A 27,026-nucleotide genomic window follows, 5' to 3' on the forward strand; every position below is an offset into this window, starting at 1 on the left:
ACTCCGTTGCGGGTCACAACCAGACAGGAGGAGGTTGCGTGTGCAGGTGAGGCCCACAGCGGAGAGGGAGACAGAGGCAGGGGGGCCTGCCCGAGCTGGCGTGGCAGCTCACAGCCCCGGAGCGGACACAGGCAGGGGGGCTGGGGGACACTGCGAGTCAGGGGGGGTCCCGGCCCCCCCACGGGGTGCCTCCTCGCACGGCAGGAGGCGGGGCGCCTCCTCGCGTGATTTCAGTCACTCGCTGGGCCTCTAGTTGTAAAATAAGCATCTTAGATCGCCTTGCGTTTGTGGAGTTACCGAGACAACAGCTGGATCCCTGGAAAGAAGAAAAGAGCTTGGGTCCTCACTGCAACACCCAGTTGTTGTTTTTCTCTGCACTTGTCCACTTATGCCAGAACCGCACAGATTTTCACACGTATATTAGACAAAATGTTGTATATAAAGGACTAGCCTCGATTAACCTTCCATTCTAAAAGTTAACTGATCATTAGTAAAGGGATACTTTTTGCAAAGTTGGAAGCAAATACGTTGCTTCGCAAAGCCTTTACAGGTGACTAGTGAGAGGCTGGGTTCGGGCAGGGAAGCCTTTACAAAACTGTGATGCCTAAGGCAAGGTGAAGGCCAAGGCTATGCCACCCTGAAACTACTGTCTGCAAATACACGGGACTGATCCAACTTTTGAACCTAACACTCCCGGCCAACAAGTGCAGACATTTTTACATTTTTATGGGGCTGGAGAAGTGAGTAAGTAATGCAAATTGCTCTTAGTCTGTGCATTTGTTCTAAGGCACACAGAATGAGAAAAGACTTACAGATGATCATGTTTCTTGAAAAACCTGAGAAATGTATTTTACAGTCTTATCTTCTAAGCGTACAAGGTTCATTTTTTAAAAAATGGAGTTAGTTGCTTTTAGTTTTGTTTTTGTCTGTTTGTTTGTTTTGTCAATAATCCAGTAGGATTTATTTTTTCAAGTCCCAGGTAAGGGAGTTTGCAATAGAGCTGTAAGGTTTTAGGACTTTTCTACAGTTAATTCGCTGTCTAAGGTCTCAGCCCCTCTTCATTGTGACCCCCAGACTACATGTCACCAGCTTTAATTTTGACAAAGGGAAAAGAGGAGAGGAGGTAAGAAAAAGGGGAAACAACCCATAGTTCATTGCAAAAGACTAGCAGTACTTCTATACATAATTGATGGAAATCCAGTTACCTGCGAGAATCTTGGGTTTAACCACTGTCATGCGGTATTCAGTCGATACAAGAAAATAAACTCGGAAATACAATCTTCTTATTTTCTTCTGTAACCTGGTGCTATCCAGGGGCTGGGCCGGATCTGCTTTCCTTCTGCATAGGAGGTGGACTTGTTGGCCTGGTGCCTCCTGAAAGCATGATGCTCCACCATGGTGCAGGCTGGGCTGAGGGGACCCCCCCCCCCCGCTTCCCGGCCGCCTCCACCACCAGCTATTGTGGAGCAAAGTCTGGAAATCAGCTCTATAGTTAACTGAGTTTTGATTAGAACTTGTCCCCAAGTGGTTGCCTTTTGCAACGTTTATGTTGAGTAACTGCCATTTCACTCGTTCTACTCGTCATTTTTGTTCTGCTGAGAATCAATTTCTGCACTTCCCTTGACTGGGACCCAGAAACAGCAGATTTGCATCATCTCTTCCTCTGCACACTAGACCCTGTTCCAGAGGATTGGGGCACCCCAGAAATTCTGCAGGGCCCAGTTCCCGGTGAGAATCAGAGCGCGCATGTGCACAGCAAAGCCAACTCACACGTACCATTTTCAGCCTGCTGCTCCGGCGTCTCCACCCCAGACAACTGCTGCATCGCAGTGTGTGCTCATGGGGACAGATGGAAATCCCATTAGGAAACACAGCCAACTCTGTGTTCCCACATTTTTTAGGAGAGAAACCACATTCGGCGCAAGAACAGTGCAAAAGCCCTAGTGTCGGTGCCTTTAAATCAACTGAATGTCTAACCTCTTCCAAGATATTACACAAGCAAAGCCCATATGGTGAGCTAAAGACTTTGCCCTACAGAACAGGGCCTGGGCTAGGTAGGGCTAGACCAAAGACCCAAGTTCACCATGTACTTTTCCTAAAGCTCTAATTTTTCTTGCCTGGAAAATCATTATACAAATGACTTACTTCTTAAGAATACAACAACAACAATAACAAAGAATACAACAAATAACTATTATACAGTAACTTATATGCCAAGTGCAATTATACCTCAATAAAGTGTGTGATATGTAATACTTTAACAATAAAGATTTAAAAAATAATCTTATATAATAAATAGGTAATATGCAAATTAACCCTCACACCCTCACAAGATGGCTGCCTACGACCAGGACAGCAGGGGGGTTAGTGAGGGATGACCAAATGACTGAACAGGCTGCGTGGGAAGACCAGGCTGGCAGGTGGGGGCAGTTAGGGGCAACCAGGCCAGCAGAGGGGGGCAGTTGGGGGCAACCAGGCTGGCAGGGGGAGAAGTTAGGGGTGATTAGGCAGGCAGGCAGGTGAGCAGTTAGGAGCCAGTGGTCCCAGATTGTGAGAGGGATCTCCAACTGCCGGTTTAGGCCCGATCCCTGGGATCGGGCCTAAACCAGCAGTCTGACATCCTCCAAGGGGTCCCAGATTGGAGAGGGTGCAGGCTGGGCTGAGGGGACCCCCCCCCACCCTATGCATGAATTTCATGCACCGGGCCTCTAGTAAATAAATAAAACAATAAAAGATTAACAAAGAAAAAAAAATAAAGTGTGTGTGAGGGGGAGGGGGGACTACAAATATAAGGATTAAAAGCCATTTTATAAGGGATTATCAGTTACCCATCCCATATTTTTTGTAAATTAACTCAGCACATCTTATTTTGGGGTGATGAGAGCCATCAAAATACACCTAACTTCTGGTGTGGCTCAGTGGTTAAGTGTCAAACCTATGAACCAGGAGGTTACTGTTTCGATTCCCAGTCAGGGCACATGCCCAGGTTGTTGGCTTGATCTCCAGTAGGGGGTGTTCAGGAGGTAGCCAGTTAATGCTTCTCTCTCATCATAGATGTTTCTATCTCTTTCCCTCTCTCTGAAATCAATAAAAACATATTTAAGAAATTACACCTAATTTCTTAACTTTTTTTTTTCTGGGATCACTGATGATAGGATTGAGATCAGTCTAATAAAGGAGAGAAGTTCTTTTCATTCCATTTCCTGCCATCCCGAGTCCTCAGCAGCCCGGTGGACCACATTCCTCCTCCTGACCATACACTGCAGGAGGAGGAATGACCGAGAAGCATCCGGAAAAGCAGAGTGGTCTCCTTTGCTGAGTTTTGTATTTTAGGATCAATTTGGCCACTGTTTTCTCACCAAGGCTTGGAACCTATTTGGTTTTCCACAGATTAAGATCACTTAGCTCTTCTCAAATTTACTTTGAGGGTGAAATTAAGGTGATTTCTAACTTAGATATTTCACATAAAATTTTATCCCCCATCATCCGTGTGGGGATGTGTGCAAGCCATAAGCTTACAGCATACTGCCCTGGCTTTGGCGAGCACGTCAGATCCTCAGACAAAGCCTGCATGTGCCTCCTGCCACAGGACCCAAAGCGCTCAGGCCTTGGGCCTCACCACAGTTTAATCAGCTCTGCCCTTTATTCTCATTATGATTCTTGTGAAATTTCCGAACTCAAGTGTGTTTGTCCATGGGCAGAGAGCTTGTGCCAGTTTATTTTAGGAGTATGAGCAGCAGTAGAAATGAAGATGCATGTCTGGAAGATGTGAGAGAAGTGATACTGGTGCATGTAAATGTATCGAGAGAAAATCTGGCTGGCTGGGGACCATTTTGCAGGAATAATGAGGAGCGAATCTATAGACTTAAGGATATACTGGTAATTTCCCACGCCATGCCACACCCCTTAGAAGTGACTTGAAGGATTTCCAGAGTTACCTACGTTTTTATTATTACTACCAGTAGCCCTGCGCATGAATCTGTGCACCAGTAGCTCGCTGCCACCCTCCTGTAGCTCTCCGCTGCCCGCTTGTAGCTCACTGCCCCACCCTCCTGCTGATCCGTGATCTGGTCGTTATGCGGTCGGTCGTTACGCTTCACGGCGTAACGACCATTTGCATATTACATCTTTATTATATAGGATTTTAATTTTTTGTTGTTAAATTATTTTTCCACTGAGGATATTTTCCCATTGATTTTTAGGGAGAGTGGGAGAGAGAGGGAAAGAGAGAGAGAAACATCAATGTGAGAGAAACACATAGATTGGTTACCTCCTGCACGCACCAGGACCAAGGCCCGGGCCAGAGAGGAGCCTGCAACCAAGGTACGTGCCCTTGACCAGAATGGAACCTGGGACTCTTTGGTCCGCCGGCCGTTGCTCTACCCACTGAGCCAAATCGGCTAGGGCCAGAGTTGCCTACCTTTATAAAGGTCATGCGCTGCCTGATGTCTTCTGTGCCGTTGGGAAGGTCACGCCCCAGCGATACCACCTGGAGACTGAGGTCCTCGCCGGGAGGGGTGATGGGCGTCTTCTCCCAGGGCCTGCAGCGGGGAAGGCCACTCTGGCAGTTGGAGTTCAGACTTTTTCCCCAATAATGGTATGGGTTGGCCCAGAGGTGATCCCAACCCGACTTCTAAGTGAAAATAGGCCCAGTAATCCCGAAAGAGGCTAACGGCCCTTCTTCTCTCACAGAACTGTTAAGGAACGTGCCATTTTTGCAAAGTAAATTTTGAATTGTTTTCTACTATCCCAGATCCTGTATTCTTCACAGAATATACTGCGAATGCCCTTCATTACTTGTATTTTTCTTCTCATATTCTGATATATATTGATGATAACCTCTACGTGTTAAAAAAAAATTAACAAGTACCATGCTTCAGTGCTTGCCACCCTCAAATAAGGGATAAACTGCTTGACTTACGTGAGGAGGCTGCTGCATTCGTGCATGCACCCTGGTCCCTCTTCCTCTTAGCATCATCTCCGAACTGCTCCCTGAACCTAAAACTTGGCTAGCACGGAGCGGCTCATTCTCCCACTGGGGTCTACCTTTTCCCTTCCTGTGTGTGCCCCAACTCTGCCTCCACGTGGCTGCACTCTTTCTTCAAAGTCCCTGTTCCCCTTGGGCTTTCTTAACCGTCCCCAAACTCCCTTCACACACAGGCCCGTACTCCACGTTGGACCCCTACTTCGCGCTGCCTGGGGTTCCTCACTCTTATGTGTCAAGTTGAAACATAACAAACTGACAACATTCAACTATTTTTGATCTCCACAATAGCAAGTGCATATAGTTCAACCTAATATATGCATCTCCTCACCCCACATACAATTTGTCTTTACATTCCCAGTGTCTACAATAGTCCCTTACACAGAGTAGGTGTTTGCTTAGCTCAATGAATAGAGCGTCAGCCTGTGGACTGAAGGGTCCCAGGTTCGATTCCGGCCAAGGGCACATGCCTGGGTTGCGGGCCCAATCCCCAGTAGGGGGTGTGCAGGAGGCAGCCGATCAATGATTCTCTCTCATCATTGATGTTTCTATCTCTCTCTCCTTCTCCCTTCCTCCCTGAAATCAATAAAGAAATATATTATTTTTAAAAAAGAAGAAGAAACAGGCTTCAACTATTCTTAAGTTAGCCAAATGGTAGATAAGTTTCCATTTTCATCTAAAAATGCATTCTAACCCCGTAATACACTTACCACGGACCATGTGGGGTGTTTATGATGCCCCCTGCCAAAATTACCTACTAAAGTCTAAGACAGAAATATAAAACTTTATGGTACTAGAAGTTATGGCTAGAGGCATTGCTTTGTAAATACTATGGGCTTTAATAGATTCTATATTTCAAAATTATTATTCGGAGAATTTCCATCAGTAAATTCTATATTCACTGGAATATATTTCATATTTATTGCATAATTAAGTTACACAACCCAGTTAGAAAAGAACATCAGAATATGACACTTCATCTAATTACATTTCATAGATTCTTCTGTCCTTCTCCCTTATTGTGGTCATAATTCTCTATGTATTACATTAATTATCATCATAAACTGAAACTGGATAAGGAAAAAATCTAGTGAATAAGTATACATATTTGTAATGCTAAGAGACTTACAAGGTATCTGATACTGATACCCATTGCTTTCCAAAATAAAAATAATCAAAATAGCATGATGACCACTGAACTGGATTTAGTGTTCTAAGGGCAGAATACAATGACAAGAGTGGAGAAATGGAGAACTCTGTATTACTTTGAGTACATCCACAGCAGTAGGCTCAGAATTATGTAAGGAAATAAATCAATATTTCCTCCCCGCTCCTTGCTCTGCTGCTGTGGACACATCAGTAAAGTCCAAATTTCTTTTTCCATGATTCCATTTCCTAGAGCCACCTCTTCCTCAGCTGATGAGTCATCTTCCGAACTTAATTCCAAATGCGTTTATAGTGCTTAAGGCTGAGCCTTTCATTCGTGTCGTGTCAGAACATATAAAAGACGTCACGGAGCCAGGTAAACATCTCTTTTAGGGGAAGGGAGGGAAGAACAAGCTTCTTACTAATTGATTTGGATTTGCCACTTGTCATGTATGAGTCATTAAAACAAACAGGATAGCCGAAACCCTCTCTTCCTCTCTGTAAAAAATCAATAAAATATATTTTAAAAACAAAAAAACAAACAAACAGGATAGCTTTGGCTCGCATTTCTTTTTCATCTTGAGTTTAACAAAGTTCTGAAGTCGTCTTGATGAAGAGGGTCCATCTTAATGTCACAAAAATAGGAAGGGGTCAAATTTCTTTTACTGATGGTAGGAAGCTCATTTTCAACGCTTAAGCACTGTCAACACAGCCTTAGAGGACATTTTAAAAAGTGAGTGAGACTTTCTCTTCAAAGACCTTCTTCCTCTGTGGTCCCCGAAACACAGTCACCTTCTGCTACCTTCATCTTGCTTGTCCTTGGTAGAAAACTAGAATAGTCTTTCTGCTGTGAAGTAAACAGAGAGGTCAGAAATATATATGGGAGGAAATAACTTCCATAACAACAATAACAAAGTCAAGGATTCTCATATTTAAAAGGCAACAGAAAGTTACATCTGTTTAAGCAATGGTTATTCTAAAAGGTTTTAGAAGCCACACTTAGGGCTGAGAGCGCCCCCTGCTGGTATGCCCAGGTAGCCCTTTCCAGACCAACCCCAGGCATTGGGATGTCTCCAGGAAACACTTGAATCTGCCTCTCCTGTCTTTTCCCCGTCCCTTAGAGCCATGTGACTTTCCACGTTTAACTTCATCCCAAATCTTTACTATACATTTTAAGAGGTTCTGATTGCTATAAACCGATTGGGACTGGGAGAGAAGCCCTGATCAGCCCGATCACTGGCCAGGTCAAGGGACCCCACCCGTGCACAAAATTGTGCACCGGGCCTCTGGTTACGATAAAAGAGAAAGCTTTGCATTTCATCTGTTTTAAATTTTCTGGGCTTATTCACTCAAGAAAGGACCGTATATACTTATACATACCATCCCTATATACTAAGTATTTTTCAAAATATCTTTTTATTGATTTCAGTGAGGAAGGGAGAGGGAGAGATAGAAACATCAATGATGAGAGAGAATAATTGAATAATTGACTGGCTGCGTCCTGCACGCCCCCCACTGGGGATCGAGCCTGCAATTGGGCAGGGGAATCCAACTGTGACCTCCTGATTCATAGGTCGACACTCAACCACTGAGCCACGCCAGCCACGCTGTACTAAAATATTTTTTATATACACAGCAGACCTTGTGACAGGAGCTGGACCAATAATAAATTCCATTCAAATGCTACTAAGAGGTCACCTTTATTTCATTCATCTACTCCAGGATTTGAACTTAGAAAGAGTTAGCAAAAGTTACGGGCATAGCTCTGGAGTCAGATGCCTGCTTCCTTCCACCACTGATTACTGTGCAACCTGGGGCAAGCCATTTAACCTCTCTGATTTACAAGATGGTGGGGAGGATGAATGCGTTAATCCAGCAGTCGCCAACTGGTGGTCCATGAGGTCTGAAAGGTTGGCGACTGCTGGTTTAAGGAAACCTTTAGAGCAGCGGTCGCCAACAATAAACAGGCTACACTTCTTGGCCTAGCCTACATGGAAGAGCTTCTGAAAAGGAGAATTCTGGCTTATTATTAAAAGTAGAATGACTTTGGTTATTGAAAGGGGGGAAATGGCAGATGTATCAAAATGGTAATGTATCAGTTACATAATTTTACTCACAGACCTGGCTTTGTTGACTGTGGTATTTTCTACTTCTGCCTTGTTCCGGAACTTCAATCTGCTAAAGAGATTAGGAAAATGTCGGTCAGTGCAGCCTGGAGAAGCAAGCACACAAATAACCTATTTAACTAGCACATTCCCCCTCCCACAATAATCCTCTTAAAGGCCCCGAAGGCTGCCAGGCACGCCTACTTCTTATCTGCAAATTCCCCCTTTATTTGCAAGTGTCTAAGCGATACAGTAATTGAGTTGCCAAAAGTAAAGTGAAGCTTAATGTTTAACATGGGTAGTTGCCTACGGACATTGTGGTTTAACACAGATTCTCAAGGGTCTTCACCCAAAATAAAATGAACTTCTAATCCTGAAATAATTCACAGAGCTCCCATCCATATGCTGAATCAAAGCCAGAAGGGGCTCTGATTAATCCAAAGGCACCATGAGTCAAGGGAAGGATCAAACTGAAGTTCAAGACACTTGCATCTACCTCATCCTCATAAGGTAAACTTAACGTAACAGCCAGGATCCGAGCAGAATTCAGATGGCGCCCTCTTGGGGTGATTGAGGAGAGTTTTCAAAAGCAACTATTTAGTGGAGGTGTGGGCAGGATTAAAGTGCATCAATGAAGGGGTATTGGAGTCCCCCGGGACTAGGGTGTGGGGGTGATTCTTCTCCCCTCTAGGCCTGAAGGGACAATGAGAGCAGGTGGTACTGGAAGGGGAGTAGCAGAGAGGAGAGCCCCCCCCCCCAAACAGGAGCGTGACCCCTGTACAGGGCTGTGCCATCGGCGGAGACCCAGCGGGGACAGAGTGGAGAAATAAATCCCCCATCTCACTTTTCTCCCACCCTCCACGGCCCCTGGGCTTCCCCAGTGGTGAGCATGATCCAAGGTCGGAGATCGGAGGGCAAGGTCACAGTACACAAAGGTCAGTCTCCAGGGCATGGAGAGGTTGGAAGAGAGTGAAGAATGAACCTGGGAGGATAAAGAGACAGTCTGGCATAGCCAGTATACTTGACGTAGCCAGGGTTTGGGAGAAAGAGTTCTTTAGGCTCATAAGAAAAGAAGAGAATTGCTATGAAACAATGACATGCATGTCTCAGCTCATCACTCTGTAACTGTAAATGTCTCTCCACTAATTGCCTTTCTCCTCCAACAAATAAACTCCCTGGTGCTAAATCCCCAGTTTCTAACCACCGCATGGCAAACACAGGCATTCAGAAAGGATGGAATGAGGGGTGATTTAATTAAGTTGTTTGTTATTGCTTATTATTCATGAGAGTATAGAGCGGGACATTTCCAATTAAGTGGGATAAATAACATTGACACCACAAAAGAACATTATTTGTTAACTATGGTTAACTTAATTTTGTTATACAATATATTGCTTTGAAATACGCATAGGACTTAGATCAGTATTGCTAATAGAAAGTTCATATATTTGAGGCCTATTTCAGCAATTTAAAAAAGTCAGTTATTAAGTTTCAGTAATGAGAAATTAATGCTCTGATGTTGTATGTGTTTTACTATTATGATGATTATTCTTGTACAACATTACATCATAGCTTGTAAATAATCTTGTGCAAAGAACTACAGAGTTGGGGGGAAACTCAGAATTGTTCTCTCTCCTAGTCTCATTCCCCTCCCCCTCCCTAGGTAAAAATAAATAAAATAAAACCCACTACAGATGTTAAGCGATTTCTGATATAATCTATTTCCTTGTTTCAATAAGGCTTTAAATATCTTACATCCTAGAAGGAATAAAGTTGGGAGGAAAGCTAATTCTTTTTCATAAGGCAGTATTCCGGCACTTTCTCCTTCATCAACAGAGCAGTTTCTATTAACAATCTAGCCACTTCCTCCCGCAATCATTCTTCCCCCTGGCTCTCTAAAACTTTGTCCTCTGTATGTTCAGGCCCTTCTCATGACCACTGCAACATGTCTGTACTTCTGTTTTCTGAACTGGGCGAGCAATGCAAAGGCTGGCATTGCTGCGACATCAGACAGCACTGCCCCTGGTGCGTTCCCTCCTTACCACCTGCCAGGAACACACTTCAAAGCACCCAGCTCTGAGCCCGGCAGCCTTTTCCGTGGTCTGATCTTACCCAAGATGAAAGAGAAGTGGAGAGAAAAATAGTATATATGTGATGGTAGTCTGGGAGGGGGTGAGAAGTATGAGGCAAGCAGGAAGCAGAAGGCCATCTTATTCTCTGCCGTTTCTCAGAAAACCGATTTAGAGAGTCAGATGCACTTCAAAGTGAACAAACTAATAAAACAATCTAAGTATAGATTATTGCAAATGTAAAATGTTTTTCGGTATATTTTTAAAAGTTGATTTTAGAGAGAGAAAGGGAGAGATAGAGAGGAACATCCACGTGAGAGAAACATCCATCAGCTGCCTGCCACCCGGGCCACGACTGGGGATTTAACCCGTAACCCAGGTATGTGTCCGACCAGGAATCGAACCAGCTACCTTTCGTGGGTGTATAGGACGAGGCTCCAAACAACGGGGCCACATTGGCCAGGGCAATGTTTTTTATTTCTTTTTTTAAAATATATTTTTATTGATCTCAGAGAGGGAGAGAGAGATAGAAACATCAATGATGAGAGAGAATCATTGATTGGCTGCCTCCTGCACACCCCACACTGGGGATTGAGCTCGCACCCAGGCATGTGCCCTGGTCGGGAATTGAACTGGGACCTCCTGGTTCATAGGCTGATGCTCAACCAACCACAGAGCAATGCCAGCCGGGCCTGTTTTTTAATTCAGAAAATTATTCATCAGTGTATTCCTGATACCGCTCATGTATTCATTATGGTTCAATATACAAAATTGAGAAACTCTCAAACACATCTACTGCAAAAAATACATGTTTCCTTTTCTTGGTGTCTTTCATACATTTTATAAAGTTTTTTTTTTAAAAATATATTTCATTGATTTTTTACAGAGAGGAAGGGAGAGGTATAGAGAGTTAGAAACATCGATGAGAGAGAAACATCCATCAGCTGCCTCCTGCACACCTCCTACTGGGGATGTACCCGCAACCAAGGTACATGCCCTTGACCAGAATCGAACCTGGGACCCTTCCGTCCGCAGGCCAACGCTCTATCCACTGAGCCAAACCGGTTAGGGCATCATACATTTTATATTTGCTGGTAGCTTACTCCATTATCCATTCTGTCCTTCTTTCTTAGTAATGTGGGATTCAGAAGGAATATATCTGCTGAGAAGGACTCCTTGCGATTAATTGGGCTCACATTCATAATCAGAGTCTAGGAGTCATTGTTTACAGAAGCTAACACACATGCTGCACATTAGGGAAAAGCCACAGACTGAGCCGCCAAGTCTCCTCCTGCACTGCATTTTCTGCAGTCTGAGCCTACGCTTACAAAGGAGTTCCTGGAATCATATTTTGACCAATGAGCTGAGACCTGCCCTGTCCAATTGGAGCTGTGCAGCTATATCCTCATTTGCATCTTTAACAACCGACCAGAGAGGCTCCATAATAACCAATCTGTATGTCCAGTTCTGGCCAATCAGAACAGTGCTATTTGGACCAATCACACTGGGCAAATTTAGATCCCTCATTTGCATAAAAATGAACCAACAGGGACCAGGACTGGCCTCCCCTTTGCTTTGGTGGAGAGCACTTTCAGTTTCCACTGGAACCTGCATTTCCTTAGTTTGCGAACTGTTCATCTACATAAACTTCCTCCTCCTTCTGCACCCCAGGTTGGGAATTCCTGTTGGCACTCAATTGGTGACAGTGACCTTTTGTTGACAGTAATAACACCTGAATTTATTTTGAGAAACAACAACATACCCTACAAAATGCCTAAATAACCCAGCTCCCTTGCACCTAGATGTGGGCTGGTGGTGTGACTAACACTTGGCCAATGAGCTGTAAGCAGAATTTTGTGGGAGGCTTCTAAGATGAAGTCTTAAAGAGAAGAGATGGGTCCTGCTTCACACTTTCCTGACTTGCTGCCTAGAATGTGGAGGTGATGACTGGCGCTCAAGCAGCCATCTTGAGCATGAGGTGAAAGCCACTGAAGATGGCAGAGCAGAAAGGTCTCTGGTGAAATCATGGCGCCACCATGTCAGCCTGGACTGCCTACCTCTGAGCCTCTTTTGGATGAGAGAGAAGCAAACTTTTCTTTTGCTAATGACACTTGTTTGGTGTGTTGTGTGTGTGTGTGTGTGTGTGATATGTAGCCAAATCTATTCCTAATATACTCTATTTTCAAATAAAATAATCCTTGTAATTCTGTTCTAGCTAAAAGCAAATATTAACAACATTTCTTTAGGCATTAGTGTAATTGCATTTTTTATTCCTTCTGGTTTGCAGTTAATATTGCCTTTAAGAGTTTAACACGACTTTTATATTATTGACTGTTTCCATTTTTTTCTTTAGCACATTTGTTGGACTTCAAATTTTAATGATCTCTTCATAAATGTTTCAAATCTACCTTGGAAAGCACTGCCTAAAGCTAACTAAGCCAATTAACTTTAAGTTGGCACTAAATTTCTTCTTTTCCCCTTTCTTCTTACTGGGATAAAACAGTACCGTTTAATATGCATCCAGGGACCATCTGCTTTATTTACGGCTCGTTTGGTTATAGTTTCCTCAGTTTATCTGGCCCTCCCCAGATTCTTCATGATTATCAAACTCTTGGAATCACCCTGCCCAGGTGGCTCAGTTGGTTAGAGCGTCCCAAGCATGTCAAACTTGCCTGGCTGGCTGGCAGGTAGGCTGCCTGCCTCGTTTATTTGCCACCAAAAAGGTTTTGGTTCCATTCCCCTTGAGGGCACACACTTAGGTTTCCAGTTTGATCCCCCCGTTGGGGCACATATGGGTGGCAACCGATGGATGTTTCTTTCTCACATCAATGTCTCTCTCTCTCTCCCTCTCCCTCCCTCTCTTTCTCCAATCAATAAAAACATATCCTGGGGTGAGGATTTTTAAAAAAATCTTGGAATCTATTCTGCCTTGCAAAATAGAGACCTCTGTATCTTCGTCTATATCAGTGGTTCTCAACCTTTTTAATGCCGCGACCCCACAGGTTGAGAACCGCTAGCAGGGTCGCCTAAGACCATCGGAAAACACAGATATTCACATTACGATTCATAACAGTAGCAAAATTACAGTTATGAAGTAGCAACGAAAATAATTTTATGGTTGGGGGTCACCACAACATGAGGAACTGTATTAAAGGGTCGCGGCATTAGAAAGGTTGAGAACCACTGGTCTATATGAACCTTCTTTAGGTGATATGCATCAGTTTAAACTTTATGTGGAAGTGAATTTCACAGTCATACATTTATTGTTTTTTATTTATTTTTTATTGCTGACAATATTATAGCTGTCCCTCACTTCCCCCCACCTGTTTGCCCCCCTCCAACATGTCCCCACTCCACCCCAGCAGTCATACATTTATATGGCTCCTTTAAGCCACAACATGACTTGTTCTCATCAATTGTACTTTGAGAGGAGGCCCAGAGTCAGTTGAAGTTCAAACAGCTAATCTGATTTTTCCCCACCAGGGTCCCATTCTTCCCAGGGATTTGTAGCTGAAATTCCAGATTGAAATGTGGACTACCCCTACAACATCCTCTTGAAAACCCAATTTTCAAGAGGAAGGGTCTTAACCTGTCTTTTTAAGAACAAAAATAAGAAATAAATAAAAAAAGTCTGTGGAAATAAAACTTGAGTATTTGGATAAAGCAATATAAATACTGGCTAGTATGCCGATTTTGCCATTAGCCATAGGGATAAACTGTACCTTTTCATTTGTGTGCAGCTCTAAGGAATGTAGTTAGTATGGTTGCTTTTCTTGAAAACTTGAAATAGATGACTACCTTCTCCTATTGTTGAGCAAACTCTTCAGCTAGTCATTGTACAAGTATTTCCTTGGCATCAAGTAGCTTACATTTTATTCAACTACACTTGAGGGCACTTGTCCCTTTTAATGGGACTACTTCAGCTAATTACTTTTCTCTTTCTTCTTCTCCTTTTTACATACATAATAATTGGAGCCTAAAGGGCTCAATTTTATTACTCTTTGAAAAAGAGCATCCTTGGTTCTTTTATTCCTTTGCTTTGCTACTCTAGTACATTTTGAATTGTTTAAACACCAATAGGCAAGTACATTTTCTTTTCCCTGGGAAAACATTTTCAGTTCCAAAAGAGAAATAAAGATAAAATGAAACTATTTTCTTAGGAAAAAATCTGCAGTCAAGAACGAGCAAGATTAAACTGAAGGTGTCACCCACCCTCTCATAAAGGACTACATTGAAATGAAAACATTAGAAAACATTTCCAAATGCTCTCTGTTGTATTTTTAAAGGTCGGGGTAATATCCTGCAAAAGATTTTTCTTTTGTTTATAAATGTCAACCAGGCATTGGTATTTGTGAACACTTAAAAAAAATCAAACTATCCTGTCTTATTAGGGGCATCCTTATCTCATAATGTGACAAAGCAAGTAGAAGAGTAACTCTATCTCAGTAAGCCTTTTTACAGCCGGCCACCAGCCCTTGCAATGAGATGTCAGGCCTTTCATAAACTTGCAAAACCAAGTTTAATTTCACATCGAGAAATACGATGGGCTCGAGAGCTTGTTTACTCGATGTCTTCTCCCAACGGCTGCAGGCATTTGAACTTGGCGCCGTGGAAGTGTGGGGAGGATGGGGTTCTTTCTAGGGACACAACTGTAGAGCTCATTTAGGATCATTGCTGCCGTGTTATAGACTTCTCAAGACCCCGACTTTATCATGTAGCTTTTATGGAGAAGGCAGAAATGCAAGGGTTCGGCATAGAACAGGGATGGGGACTGTCCGGCCTGCATAAGCGCCATCAAATCATTTGGTCTGGCCCCGCCAAGGCATTAGGGGTGAGTTCATTAAGTGTTTGACCAAATATAGCAGGCTCATTTTTAAGCGGATAATTTTGTATGGCCCGTGAATGATGTTAAAAATATCCCAATGGCCCTTGGCTGAAAAAAAGGTTCCCCGCCCCTGGTGTAGAGGGTTAGAGAGTTCTCAGCAACCCAAGAATGATTCTTGTTGGGAAAACGGCTTGAATGCTAAAGCATGAGCCCCCCAGAAGGCAGAGGAAGGAGCTCACTGCTCAAGCCCTCTCTCCAGGCCCAGGGAGTTGATCAGCCTCGTTTAGAGTCAGCAGATGGTCGGAACTTAAAGTGAAAAATATACCCAGATCGGAGCACTTACCATTTCGGGATTCTCCGCGGCCAGCTTTACCATCTTTTCTGAGATCATTTTTTTCAAGCAGCTACTCAGCAAAAAAGCCTAAGAAATCCAGAGAGAAAGGAGTCTCTCAGTGAACGAGATCTTTCTCCTCTTCCTTCCCTCCTCACACCACTGGGCAGATTTTGAGCTCTGCCCTTCAATAGTACGAATTTATATTTCTTTCTTAACTTCCATGAATTTGCATAAGATGTAATTAACAAGTAACAAAACATTTTCTCAATATGTGGATATATTTAGAGTACATTTTTTTAATGAGGCCAGGATCTCATTACTAATCATTTTTCCTCTTAAAACTTACCCCTCACATCACATTTTTTTTCCCTATTACTTTGTAAGCATCTCATGTTTTTACAATCAACAAATAGTAAAAACTAGTACTTTTTATTGTAGCCAAATGAGCTGAAGTTGGGCGATCTTATAGTTAACTGTTTGCATAGTAGGAGGCATAAATAGCAACCTGTCTCTTTGAAAGAATACATTAACACCCTATGGCTTTTACTGAACTAAAAAAAATTAGTTGTTTTTCTTCACTTCCTTATTTTTCTGGTACCTTTCATTATTCACTTTCAACCCTGACAGCTGTCCCCAATATCACCTGGGGCTTTGCTGTTGGCTTATCATGATTAGTCCAAGACACACGTTACATATCGTATTGCACAAAAGCCAGGGTTTCCTGGTTACAGGATCCTCACCCCCATTTGCCAAATGCAAGGTTCCCTGTGATTTTCCCACTTGCTCCGTTCCCACTGACCTTTTTTCTCTCTTGTCCTGCTCTTAGTTCTCTGCTTGCTCTCTTTTCTTTTGGCCCTACCAATGTCTGAGACAAATGAAGCCCCAAGCTTGAGGTTATAGGACCTTAGTATAAGTTTGTGCTCAAGGATGGTCACTTTACTTGGGGGGTGCGTGTGGGGGGGGGGGTTGTGATAGAGAGGAGGAAAGAGAAAGAAAACTCAGGTTAGGGTAGCAGCCCCTGTAGAAAACTCTGAGAGGAGAGTTCATAGAAATACTTAGAAGGAGAGTGGGCTACTTAGAGGGAACAACCCAAAGTCTTGCAGGACTGTGGAGCATGATGGGAACTCATTTCATTTTAAAGGGAGAGAAATGTGGGAAGAGGGAAGAAAGGCACTGACACTAATAAGAAAACCACTCGTGGTTTGGTGAGGACTAACCCTGTTGATCTGTGCACATATGTAACCTACACAAAATCGGGGTATGGAATAGCTCAACAACACCCCGAGCTGATGCAGCCAGGAAGGATGCTTCATGGAGTCCCACAGGTCCGGACTGATTCCGTGTTACTATACAATGTACATAGATATGTAGGTTAGGACTCTGCTATACACCAGGTAAGGTTTATTACATATCAAGGGGCTGAGCTTTTGTGTAAGGACCTAAAGGAGGTTTGAACCGAAACCCTCACTTGTAGTTAGTTACAGGTGAGGCACACGAGCCACATTCCTGCCTTTTGCAAAAGCAGTCCCTGAGTGCACATCAATAAACCCACACTCCAAAGGAGGTAAGACCTCACTAGGAGTCCTTTAAATGGTTATTGCCCCTCTCTAGGGTGGTTTAAGCTCATTTGCTACAGCCTAGATTAAAAGACCATAAAAATATTTAACTATTGCACTTAGCATTCTAGGTGAGGAAGGGTGGTTTCCCTACCAGAATCTCTCTGTCTCTCCAAGTGACTGCAAATCTTGCCTCAGCAAACACCCTCTCTTTTCCCTGAGAGTGTTTCATATTATTGAGTAGTTGCAACAGAGACCAAAGGAACCTCAAAAACCTAAAATATTTACCATCTGGCCCTTTGAGAAAAAGCTCACTGACCCCTGCTTCAAGCCACTGTGAGGCAGGGGCGAGGCACGTCTGGTCTGCAGGCCGTCTGGCCCTGCCAAGGCACTGGAGGTGAGTTAATTAGATGTTTAACCAAATATAGCAGGCCAATTTTTAAGTGGATCATTTTGTATGGCCCGTGAATAACGTTAGAAATAGCCAAATGGCCCTTGGCAGGAAAAAGGTTCCCCACCCCTGTATGGCAACTCAATTCCTTTCGAATGGATACGAAGGCTGTGGTGACTAGCAAAAGAAAACAAAATTTTTAAAAAAAAGAGTGCTATAGCCCTAAGAGAGAGAGTGCACAGCCTACGCTGGTCATTAGCAAGGCTTAGGGTGATGTGCTGTGTCCACCCCAGCGTGCAAGAGGCATCTCAGCCCACATTTCACACGCCTCCCCGAGAACTCACCTGTTTGGTGTAAAGGACAAACCACTGCCAGCGACTGTCCTCGCTGTACTGGAATCGGAGCTCCAGGTTCTGGTTGAGGGTTCGCTGGGGCCCATCCATATCCAGCAGAGTCCCCTACGGAGGAAAAGACATTATTTGATACTAGAGGCCCCATGCACGAAATTCATGCACTTGGAGGGGTGGGTTCCCTCAGCCTGGACTGCACCCTCTCGCAGTCTGGGAGCCCTCAGGGGATGTCAGACTGATGGCTTAGGCCCGCTTCCCATAGGGAAGCATCCTTAGAGGCTCCCACCACTGCTGCTGTGCTCGCCAGCCATGAGCCCCACTTCTGGCTGAGCGGCGCTCCCCCTGTGGGAGCACACTGACCAACAGGGGACAGCTCCTGCATTGAGCATCTGCCCCCTGATGGTCAGTGCATGTCATAGCAACCGGTTGTTCTGCTGTTTGGTCAATTTGCTTATTAGCCTTTTATTATATAGGATTTGATAGAAGTTTAAGTGGCACAGGCTGCAAGGCATGCGGGGGTGAGAGAAGAGGCTTAGAGAGGAAGGTGAGGGCAGATCCTGAAAGCCCGGTACAACCTCATTTGTTATTATTCTCCCTGATTTTTGCTTTACAGCATCCATCCTTCTTTCTCCTAGTGATGGAGTCTCATATTCCCTTGGGAAAGCCATCTCTCATCCACTGTGGCTATGTAGATAGGATCATCAGGGAACGCTGCCTCCCTGAAGGGTATCACATGACCCAAACTCAGACCACTTGAACAAATACTCCCTGTGCCCCTCATTTAGTTCCACAGCAGAGCGACCCAAGGAGGAGGTCCTGATGAGGAATCCCTAGAAACCCTGAGCTCCTGTGGTTCCTGACTTTCCTAAGCCTCTGTTTCAACCTTCCCTTTATGTCAGTGGGTTCCCCATATCCCTCCAATAAATCCCTTTTTCACTGGAGCCACGGTGTTGTTTTCTATTGCTTGCCACCCAACAACCCTAAGTGGTACAGGTTTTATAAGCTAAATTAAGGAGCCTGGACTTGATCTTCAGGGCAATAGGCATTTATTAAAAGATTTTAAAAGCTATATAATAATACAATTATATTTATATTTTAGAAATATTGGTCTGACAGCATCAATGTAAAAACTGAACTTGGAAACAGCTGTTTTCTGACGTCGAATGACAGATGATATAGAACTGGTAAGTGAGGGAGAATAATAACAAGTGAGGAGAGCTCTACAATTACCCAGCTTACTACCTGGAGGACTTTCCAGGATGCGGCACAAGGAGGGGAACCCAAATAGAGCCCAGGGGTCATGCTGAGTTGAGGAGAAGAGAGAAGCATGTGAAGAAGTTCAGGTTAGCATTTGTGGAGCAGACAACCAAGGACAAGGGCTTTCTACAGAGGAAAAGCTCCAGAGAGCTCATGTCAAATCTTTGGCTGAATAATGATAACGTGCATGTATGGGATGTACAGATGTTCATGCACATCTGTGCATGAGAGGCTGGGGAGAGAACCACTGAAAAGCTGTAGGTTGAACAAATCCAGGAACTCACAAATTGGGCTGGAAATGGGTTTGTGTTTCTATCAACCAGAGTAGAGAGACCATAAAACACAAAATATTGGGAGAGTCCAAAGAGCGACGGCTAATGAATGACAGCTAATGAGTAAAGGATTAAATTAGCCCTCAAGACTGTTCTTGACTTACCTTAACAGAGCTTGAAAGCAAGCCTATAATGAATTAATTTAAAAACCAATCCCAAGGAACTTAATTGCATGCCAGAACAAAGTCTAATTACTCTTTAAAGGAATACCACAAAATCCAGCATTCAACAATGCAAATTCACAATGTTCAGCACACCAGAAAAAATTACCTGGCTTGCAAAATAGGAGAACGTGTGCTCTGCAAACAGGAGAAGAATCAATCAGTTAGAAACAGACTCCGAAATTACAGAAATAATGGAATTAGTAGACAACAATATTAAAACAGTTACTTTGAATATATTCCACACACTCAAGCATTTAGAGAAAAACATAGAATGACAAGGGAAAAAATGGAGATGTGAAAATGACCTATATGGAACTTTTAGAGATGAAAAATACAATAATAGAAATAAAAGATCAATAACCTTAAAACCATAGCAACAGAAGCTACTGAAAATGAAGCACAGAAAGAGCAAAGACTGAACTAAAACCACAATGAGATACCACTTTACTTACATTAGGCTGATTATTATTTTAAAAATCAGACAATAACAAGTATTGTCAAGGATGTGGAGAAACCAGAACCCTTATGTACTGCTGCTGGTGGGGATGTGAAATGGAGCAAATGTTTTGGAACTTCCTCAAAACCTAACCATAGAGTTACCACTAGGGCAAAGTTACCAGAACTTCCACTCCTAGGCATAAACCCAAGAGAGATGAAAACATATGTCCACATAAGAGTTGTACACACATGCTCATAGCAGCATAATTCATAACAACCACAAGGCAGAAACAACCCAGATGTTCCTCAGTGGATGAGTGGACAAACCGCATTTGTTATATTTATACAATGAAATATTATTTGACCATAAAGAGGAATAAAGTGCTGATGCACACTACAACAAGGATGAACCTCAGAAACATGTTAAGTGAAAGGATCCAGACACAAAAGACCTCATAGGATTCCATTAACATGAAATGTTCAGAAGAAGCAAATCTATAGATACAGAAAGTAAATTAATGGTCTCTCAGGGCTGGTGGGAATGGGGGGATAGAGAGGTAACAGGTAAAGGGTGTGGGGCTTCTTTTTGAGGGGATGAAAGTGGTCTAAAATTGATTGTGGTGATGGTTGTACAAGTCTGAGAATATGAGAAATGCCATTAAATTGCACATTTTATATGAGTGAACTGTATAGTGTGTGACTTACATCTCAATGAAGTTATTACAAAGGGAGAGAATGATGGTGTGGTATTGATGGAGGGAGAGAGACATAGGTCAGTGGAACAGAATAGAGAACCTAGAAATAGACCCACACAAATATGCCCAACTGTTTTTTGACAAGGATATGAAAGTAATTCAATTGAGGAAAGATAAATGGTCCTGGAGCAACTGGACTTCCAGCAGCAAGAAAAGGAACCTTGGCCGAAACCAGTTTGGCTCAGTGGATAGAGCATCGGTCTGCGGACTGAAAGGTCCCGGGTTTGATTCCGGTCAAAGGCATGTACCTTGGTTGCGGGCACATCCCCAGTAGGGGGTGTGCAGGAGGCAGCTGATTGATGTTTCTCTCTCATCGATGTTTCTAACTCTCTATCCCTCTCCCTTCCTCTCTGTAAAAAATCAATAAAATATATATTTTTTTAAAAAGGGAACCTTGTTCTATGATCTACACCCTATACAAAAATGAACTCAAAATGGATCACAGACTTAAATGTATAACCTATAATTACAACACTTTTAGGAATAAACTCCAGGAAAAAAACCTTCAGGATCTAGAGTGTGGCAGAGTTCTTAGACTTGACACTGAAAACACAATCTATAAAAAGAAAAACTGATGAATTAGACTTCATCAAAATTAAAAACTTTAGTTCCACTGAAGACCTGTTAAGAGGACAGAGAAGAACTATAGAGAAAGTATTTGTAAACCACATATATCCAACAAAGGAATAATAGCTAGAATTTATTAAGTGCTCTCAAAATTCAACAGTAAAACAATCCTATATAATAAAGGCCTAACATGCTAAGTGTCAGGTCATCCGGTTGGTCGTTCAACCAATCAAAGCGTAATATGCTAATTATATGCTAAGGCCACTCAACCGCTTGCAATGATGTGCACTGACCACCAGGGGGCAGACACTCCGACTGGTAGGTTAGCTTGCTCCTGGGGTCCTGCTGATCAGGACTGAGCAAGATGGGCTGGACACGCCCTGGAGCCCTCCCGAGGTCCCTCCCCAGCTGGCCAACCTCCCGCATCCCTCCCTGGCCCTGATCATGCACCGGTGGGGTCCCTCGGCCTGGCCTGCACCCTCTTGTAATCCGGGACCCCTCAGGGGATGTCAGAGAGCAGGTTTTGGCCCGATCCTGCAGGCCAGGCTGAGGGACCCCACTGGTGTACTGATTCATGCACCAGGCCTCTAGTCCAATTAGAAAATGGGAAAAAGATATGAAAAGAAGATAACACAGATGGCAAATAACCACATGAAGAGATGTTCAGCATCACTAGCCTTGAGGGAAATGCAAATTGAAACCACAATGAAATGCCATTACACACTTATCAGAATAATTAAAATAAACAATAGTGACTGTGCCAAATGTTGATGAGGATGCAGATAAACTACATTACTTACACATTGCTGGTGGGAATGTGAATTGGTACAACCAGCCACCCTTGAAAACAATTTGGCACTTTCTTAAAGAAACTAAACATGCAACTTCCATATGACACAGCAATTGCACTCCTGGGCATTTATATGAGAGAAATAAAGACTTGTGATCAGACAATAACCTGTACAGGAATATTTATAGGAGCTTTATCATAGCAGCTAAAAACTGGAAACAACCAATACCTTTCATTGGGTGAATGGCTAACCAAATTTTAGCCATTTCATACCATGGACTACTACTCAGCAATAAAAAGAAACAAACTACCGATATATCCCAACAACCTGGGTGAATTTCCAAAGAATTATGCTGAGTAAAGAAAAGCCAATCCCAAAAGGCTACACACTGTAGGATTCCATTCATCTAACATTCTTAGCTTTTATATACATTTTTACCTCCTAAGAATAGTCAATTTCTATTATTCACGGTAGTCATGTTCTATAAAGTCACTGTAAACTAAATACTGAATTGTGCATAGCCCCAGAGGAAATACAGGTTTAGGTTCCTGAGAACCTCGGATCCCATTTTCATCAACTGATCAAATACATAGCCTCTTTTTATGTGCAATTTTTTAAAAACAGTTTATTGATGCATAATATGCAAACGCTGCACATATTTAATGTATACAGTTTGATGAGTTTGGGCACATGCGTACATCCATGAAACCATCCCCACAATCAAGGTAATGAATATATCCATCACCTCCAAAAGTTTCATGTCCTGTTCTTGAAATGACACACTATGGAAATGGCAAACAGATTAGTGGTTGCAAAGGGTTAAGGAAGATGTAACTATAAAAGACCACTCGAGGTACTGATTCAAATGGCAGACCTGTCTCCATGTCAGCGGTGTCATCCAGAAACAATAGGATTTGGCCCTAGCTGGTTTGGCTCAGTGGATAGAGTGCTGGCCTGGGGACTGAGGGGTCTTGGGTTCAATTCCGGTCAAGGGCACATACCTCTAGCCCGGACGCGTGCAGGAGACAACCCATCGATGTGTCTCTCTCACATGGATGCTTCTCTGTCTCTGTCTCTCCCCTTCCCTACCATTCTCTCTCTAAAAATCAATGGAAAAATGTCCTCGGGTGAGGATTAACAATATATATAATGCACACACATACATACACACACACACACACACACACACACACACACACACACGCACAGAGTGGCCAGATTATTATTATCTCTGAACGCATAATAATCTGGCCACTCACTATATATATTAGAGGCCCAGTGCATGAATTCGTGCATGGGTGGGGTCCGGCCAGCCTGGCCAGGGGGAGGGGACATGGGCAGTTGGCCGGCCTGCCTGCTAGTCGAACTCCTGGTCGAGGGAACAATTTGCATATTAGCCTTTTATTATATAGGATATACACTGAGTGGCCAGATTATTATGCATTCAGAGATCATAATAATCTGGCCACTCAGTGTATGTGTGTGTGTGTGTGTGTGTGTGTGTGTGTGTGTGTGTGTGTTATATATATAAAACAATAGGGTATAGGGTCTTCAGTCATGAGTGGAAACGTTAAATCATGGGTGAGGCCATGCCAGATACTCACCAGGAAGGTGACCTGCCAGCACTTCACTCTGCTCAGCTGGAAGACGACCTGCTGGGTCTGGCTGTCGGGCAGGGTGACGCAGCAGCTGATCTCGTTGTTGCCAACAGAAAGCACAGCCCCGCAGCCCGGTTCCGGGTAGTCACAGGTACAAGGGTCCAGCTGCACGTAGCCGTAGTGCCGCACCTCCCGGGACAGCTCCAAAAACTGCTCCAGAGGGAGGTGTGGGGAGGGAGGAGGAAGCAAGAGACCACTTGAAACAGAGGCAAGCCTCATGTGAGAAGCGGCGGCCACCCTAGAAGGCCACGTGCCACTGAGGGGCGGGAGGGTGCCTTTTTCTTCTGCCCAATGGGAAGGAAGACAGTGCCCCGTGTGCTCGCTGACAGCGAGGCTGGGGAAGGTCAGGGGTGGGTCCTGCCGGGGCAGGGACCACTTCTGCCTCATCCACCATGTGTCCTGCTCCCGTCACAGTGCTCAGTAATAGTGGGAATGAAAATATTCGATGGCTGAATGGTGAGTGAGGAAGAGCGACTCGACTGAGAAGATATAATTCTATCTCAGCAAAATGAGCAAAAAATGTACATTTAAAATGTCGTCTTTTTGAGGGCGGGCTAGAAGGGGTCGAGTGGGGGAAGGATACATGTAATACTTTCAACAATAAAGATTTAGCTCCACTGGTGTGGCTCAGTTGAGCATCAATCCAGGAACCAAGAGGTCACTGGTTTGATTCCCAGTCAGGCCACATGCCTGGGTTTTGGATTCTAAATCCCCAGTAGGGGGCGTGCAAGAGGCAGCTGATGGATATTTCTCTCTCATCAATGTTTCTATCTCTCTGGCCCTCTCCCTCCCTCTCTCTAAAATCGATAAAAATATATTTTTTTAAATGTTGAGGGTCTGTATTAATTAACTTGATAAAGGACTCACTGCATATTATCTGTATTTTTCAAAATCTTTAAACAAAAAGCCTTTATTAACTTTATAATCAGAAAAATCAATAAAAGTGTTCTCATGCCCTAACCGGTTTGGCTCAGTAGATAGAGCATCGGCCTGCAGACTGAAGGGTCCCAGGTTCGATTCTGGTCAAGGGCATGTACCTTGGTTGCAGGCACATCCCCAGTGGGGGGCGTGCAAGAGGCAGCTGATCGATGTTTCTCTCTCATCGATGTTTCTAACTCTCTATCCCTCTCCCTTCCTCTCTGTAAAAAATTCAATAAAATATATTTTAAAAAGAAAAAGCAAATAAAAGTGTTCTCATTGTGTAAGACTGTTGTCAGTGCTGGTGGGTTTATAAATTATAGAAACAGCCCCACTCCACTCGGTTTCTTTACGTCCCTCCCAGGGGGGTTCCTTTGGTGCCACATTCGATCCACCTTTGTTTGCTTGTCTTCTTCCTGGAGAGCCTCTAGTTTCTGCCTCTGGGCCTGTGTGGGTTTGGCCCATCCTCTCTGAATGTCCTGGATGGCCTTAACACAACATAAATTGCAAAATTAGCAAACTTAGAAGAAATGAATTCATCCGACAAAAACATACTCATGGATGAAAGGCTAGAAAAACAGACCCAGCTATACCCAGTATGTTTTAAAAGTTACTTTTCAAATTAGTAGAAAGAGGTGGTTCAGTGGTTTGGGGACAACTGGCCACACTTGGGAAAGAAAGTAAAGTTAGCTCTTTCCCCACACCACCCATCAAATAAATCCAGGCACATTAAAGATCTAAGTGTAAAAACCAGAAAAGAACCAGGAAAAAAAAAAAAAAAGGTGACTATTTTCTATTTTGATTTTGAGGTAGGGAATAGCTTTTTAAGATACAAAGACAAAATGTCATAATGAAGGAATATATCATACAGAAAATATAAAACTTCTGCCTATAAAAACCATGTGAGCCAAAACCGGTTTGGCTCAGTGGATAGAGCGTCGGTCTGTGGATTGAAAGGTCCCAGGTTCGATTCCGGTCAAGGGCATGTACATTGGTTGCGGGCACATCCCCGGTGGGGGGTGTGCAGGAGGCAGCTGGTCGATGTTTCTAACTCTCTATCCCTCTCCCTTCCTTTCTGTAAAAAATCAATAAAATATATATTTTTTTAAAAAACCATGTGAAACAAAACCAACAAGTAAATGTCAAACCAGGGAAAGTGAGGGTACCATATGAGGCAAAGAGTTAATATTATTTATAAGAAAGCTGTAGAACAATGTAAACCTCCTTAGTAGGAAAATGGACAGGGACTATGGATCACCAATTGACAGAACGGAATTACAAATGGCAAATATGTATTTAACCTCACCAGTAATCAAATAATTTTTTTGCCTCTCAACTTGGCAAAGACTAAACTATATGTGATATTCAGGGTTGACAAGGATTAGGGGAAACAGTTAAAGAAAAGCTAGAGTGTGCCAGCTAAGAATCACACAGCGTAAGCGTCGCCTAGAGTAAGTATGGTTAAATTCCCTTTCTACATCTTCTATATCCAAGCCTACTCTAGCTTTTGTCTTTGTGTCTCTCCTTCTTACAAACGTGGAGGTTGTCAACTGCCTTGCAGAGTTATTGTGAAGCATCCATGAAACAACACATTTAAAACAATCACAGGGCTTCATGCCAATGTCATGCCAGGAACAGTTATAGTCTGGGGAGACAGCCGTGAGCCAACAAATGCCTGCTTTCATGGAGAAATCATTCTAGCCGGAAGAGAGATAGTAAACAAATATTTTTAAATACATATATAAACACGTATATACGTGTGTGCGCGCGCACGTGTGTGTGTGTGTGTGTGTGTGTGTGTGTGTGTGTGTGTGTGTGTGATGGTGGAAAAGCTAAGAAGAAAATAGATCAAGTATGGCAGGAATTGGGATTTGGTCTGAGTGAGAGGAAAAGAGTTGGGAGGGTTTGAACAGGGTGAGAATCAGGCCGGCCACCTGCTGCTGTGTGAGAGCAGACTGTGGGGTGTTGTCATGGAACTCCTGAAATGAAGCGACCTCTCTCCCCCTCCCAGAACCGGGAAGCCAGGCCTTGGGAAGGAACAGGCCTCCCATGATGCTGGCCTGGTGGCGGGAACACTCGCGGGGAGCTGGTGACGCGAGGGAGAGCTGAGATGGGGATATGGACGTGCATCCTGCAGGCAGTACCTGCTGACCGCTCCGCTGCTTAGCAGAGCCTTTGCCCTGTGAGTTGGGGAAAGAAAAAGAGGCCAGACTCTATTTTACTTTTCTGGGGGTTGAGGAGGAGGGATGGGCTGGACCAGCTTCATAGTTTGCAGGGCCCGGTGCAAAATGGGAATGTGGGGGCCCCTTGTTCAAACATTATTAAGAATGTTATGAGCCCTAGCTGGTTTGGCTCAATGGATAGAGCATTGACCTGCAGACTAAAG

At 43.6% G+C, this 27,026-nt stretch overlaps 1 protein-coding gene across 1 annotated transcript in view; it reads right to left on the reverse strand.

The window, feature by feature from the left end:
- Positions 1 to 6,676: 6,676 nt before the first annotated feature.
- SNX31 (sorting nexin 31) overlaps positions 6,677 to 27,026 on the reverse strand; it is a 78,403-nt gene continuing 58,053 nt past the window's right edge. Inside the window, exons 9-14 of the mRNA XM_054708744.1 lie at positions 25,036 to 25,128; positions 23,669 to 23,872; positions 17,755 to 17,868; positions 15,473 to 15,550; positions 8,252 to 8,308; positions 6,677 to 6,977 (exon numbers count right to left, since the gene is read on the reverse strand). Coding sequence (XP_054564719.1) covers positions 6,882 to 6,977; positions 8,252 to 8,308; positions 15,473 to 15,550; positions 17,755 to 17,868; positions 23,669 to 23,872; positions 25,036 to 25,128 — 642 coding nt within the window. The 3' untranslated portion in view covers positions 6,677 to 6,881. The remainder of the gene's footprint in view (positions 6,978 to 8,251; positions 8,309 to 15,472; positions 15,551 to 17,754; positions 17,869 to 23,668; positions 23,873 to 25,035; positions 25,129 to 27,026) is intronic.

This window comes from Eptesicus fuscus, chromosome 19 (genome assembly GCF_027574615.1).
Source record: "Eptesicus fuscus isolate TK198812 chromosome 19, DD_ASM_mEF_20220401, whole genome shotgun sequence".
Classification (NCBI taxonomy): domain Eukaryota; kingdom Metazoa; phylum Chordata; class Mammalia; order Chiroptera; family Vespertilionidae; genus Eptesicus; species Eptesicus fuscus.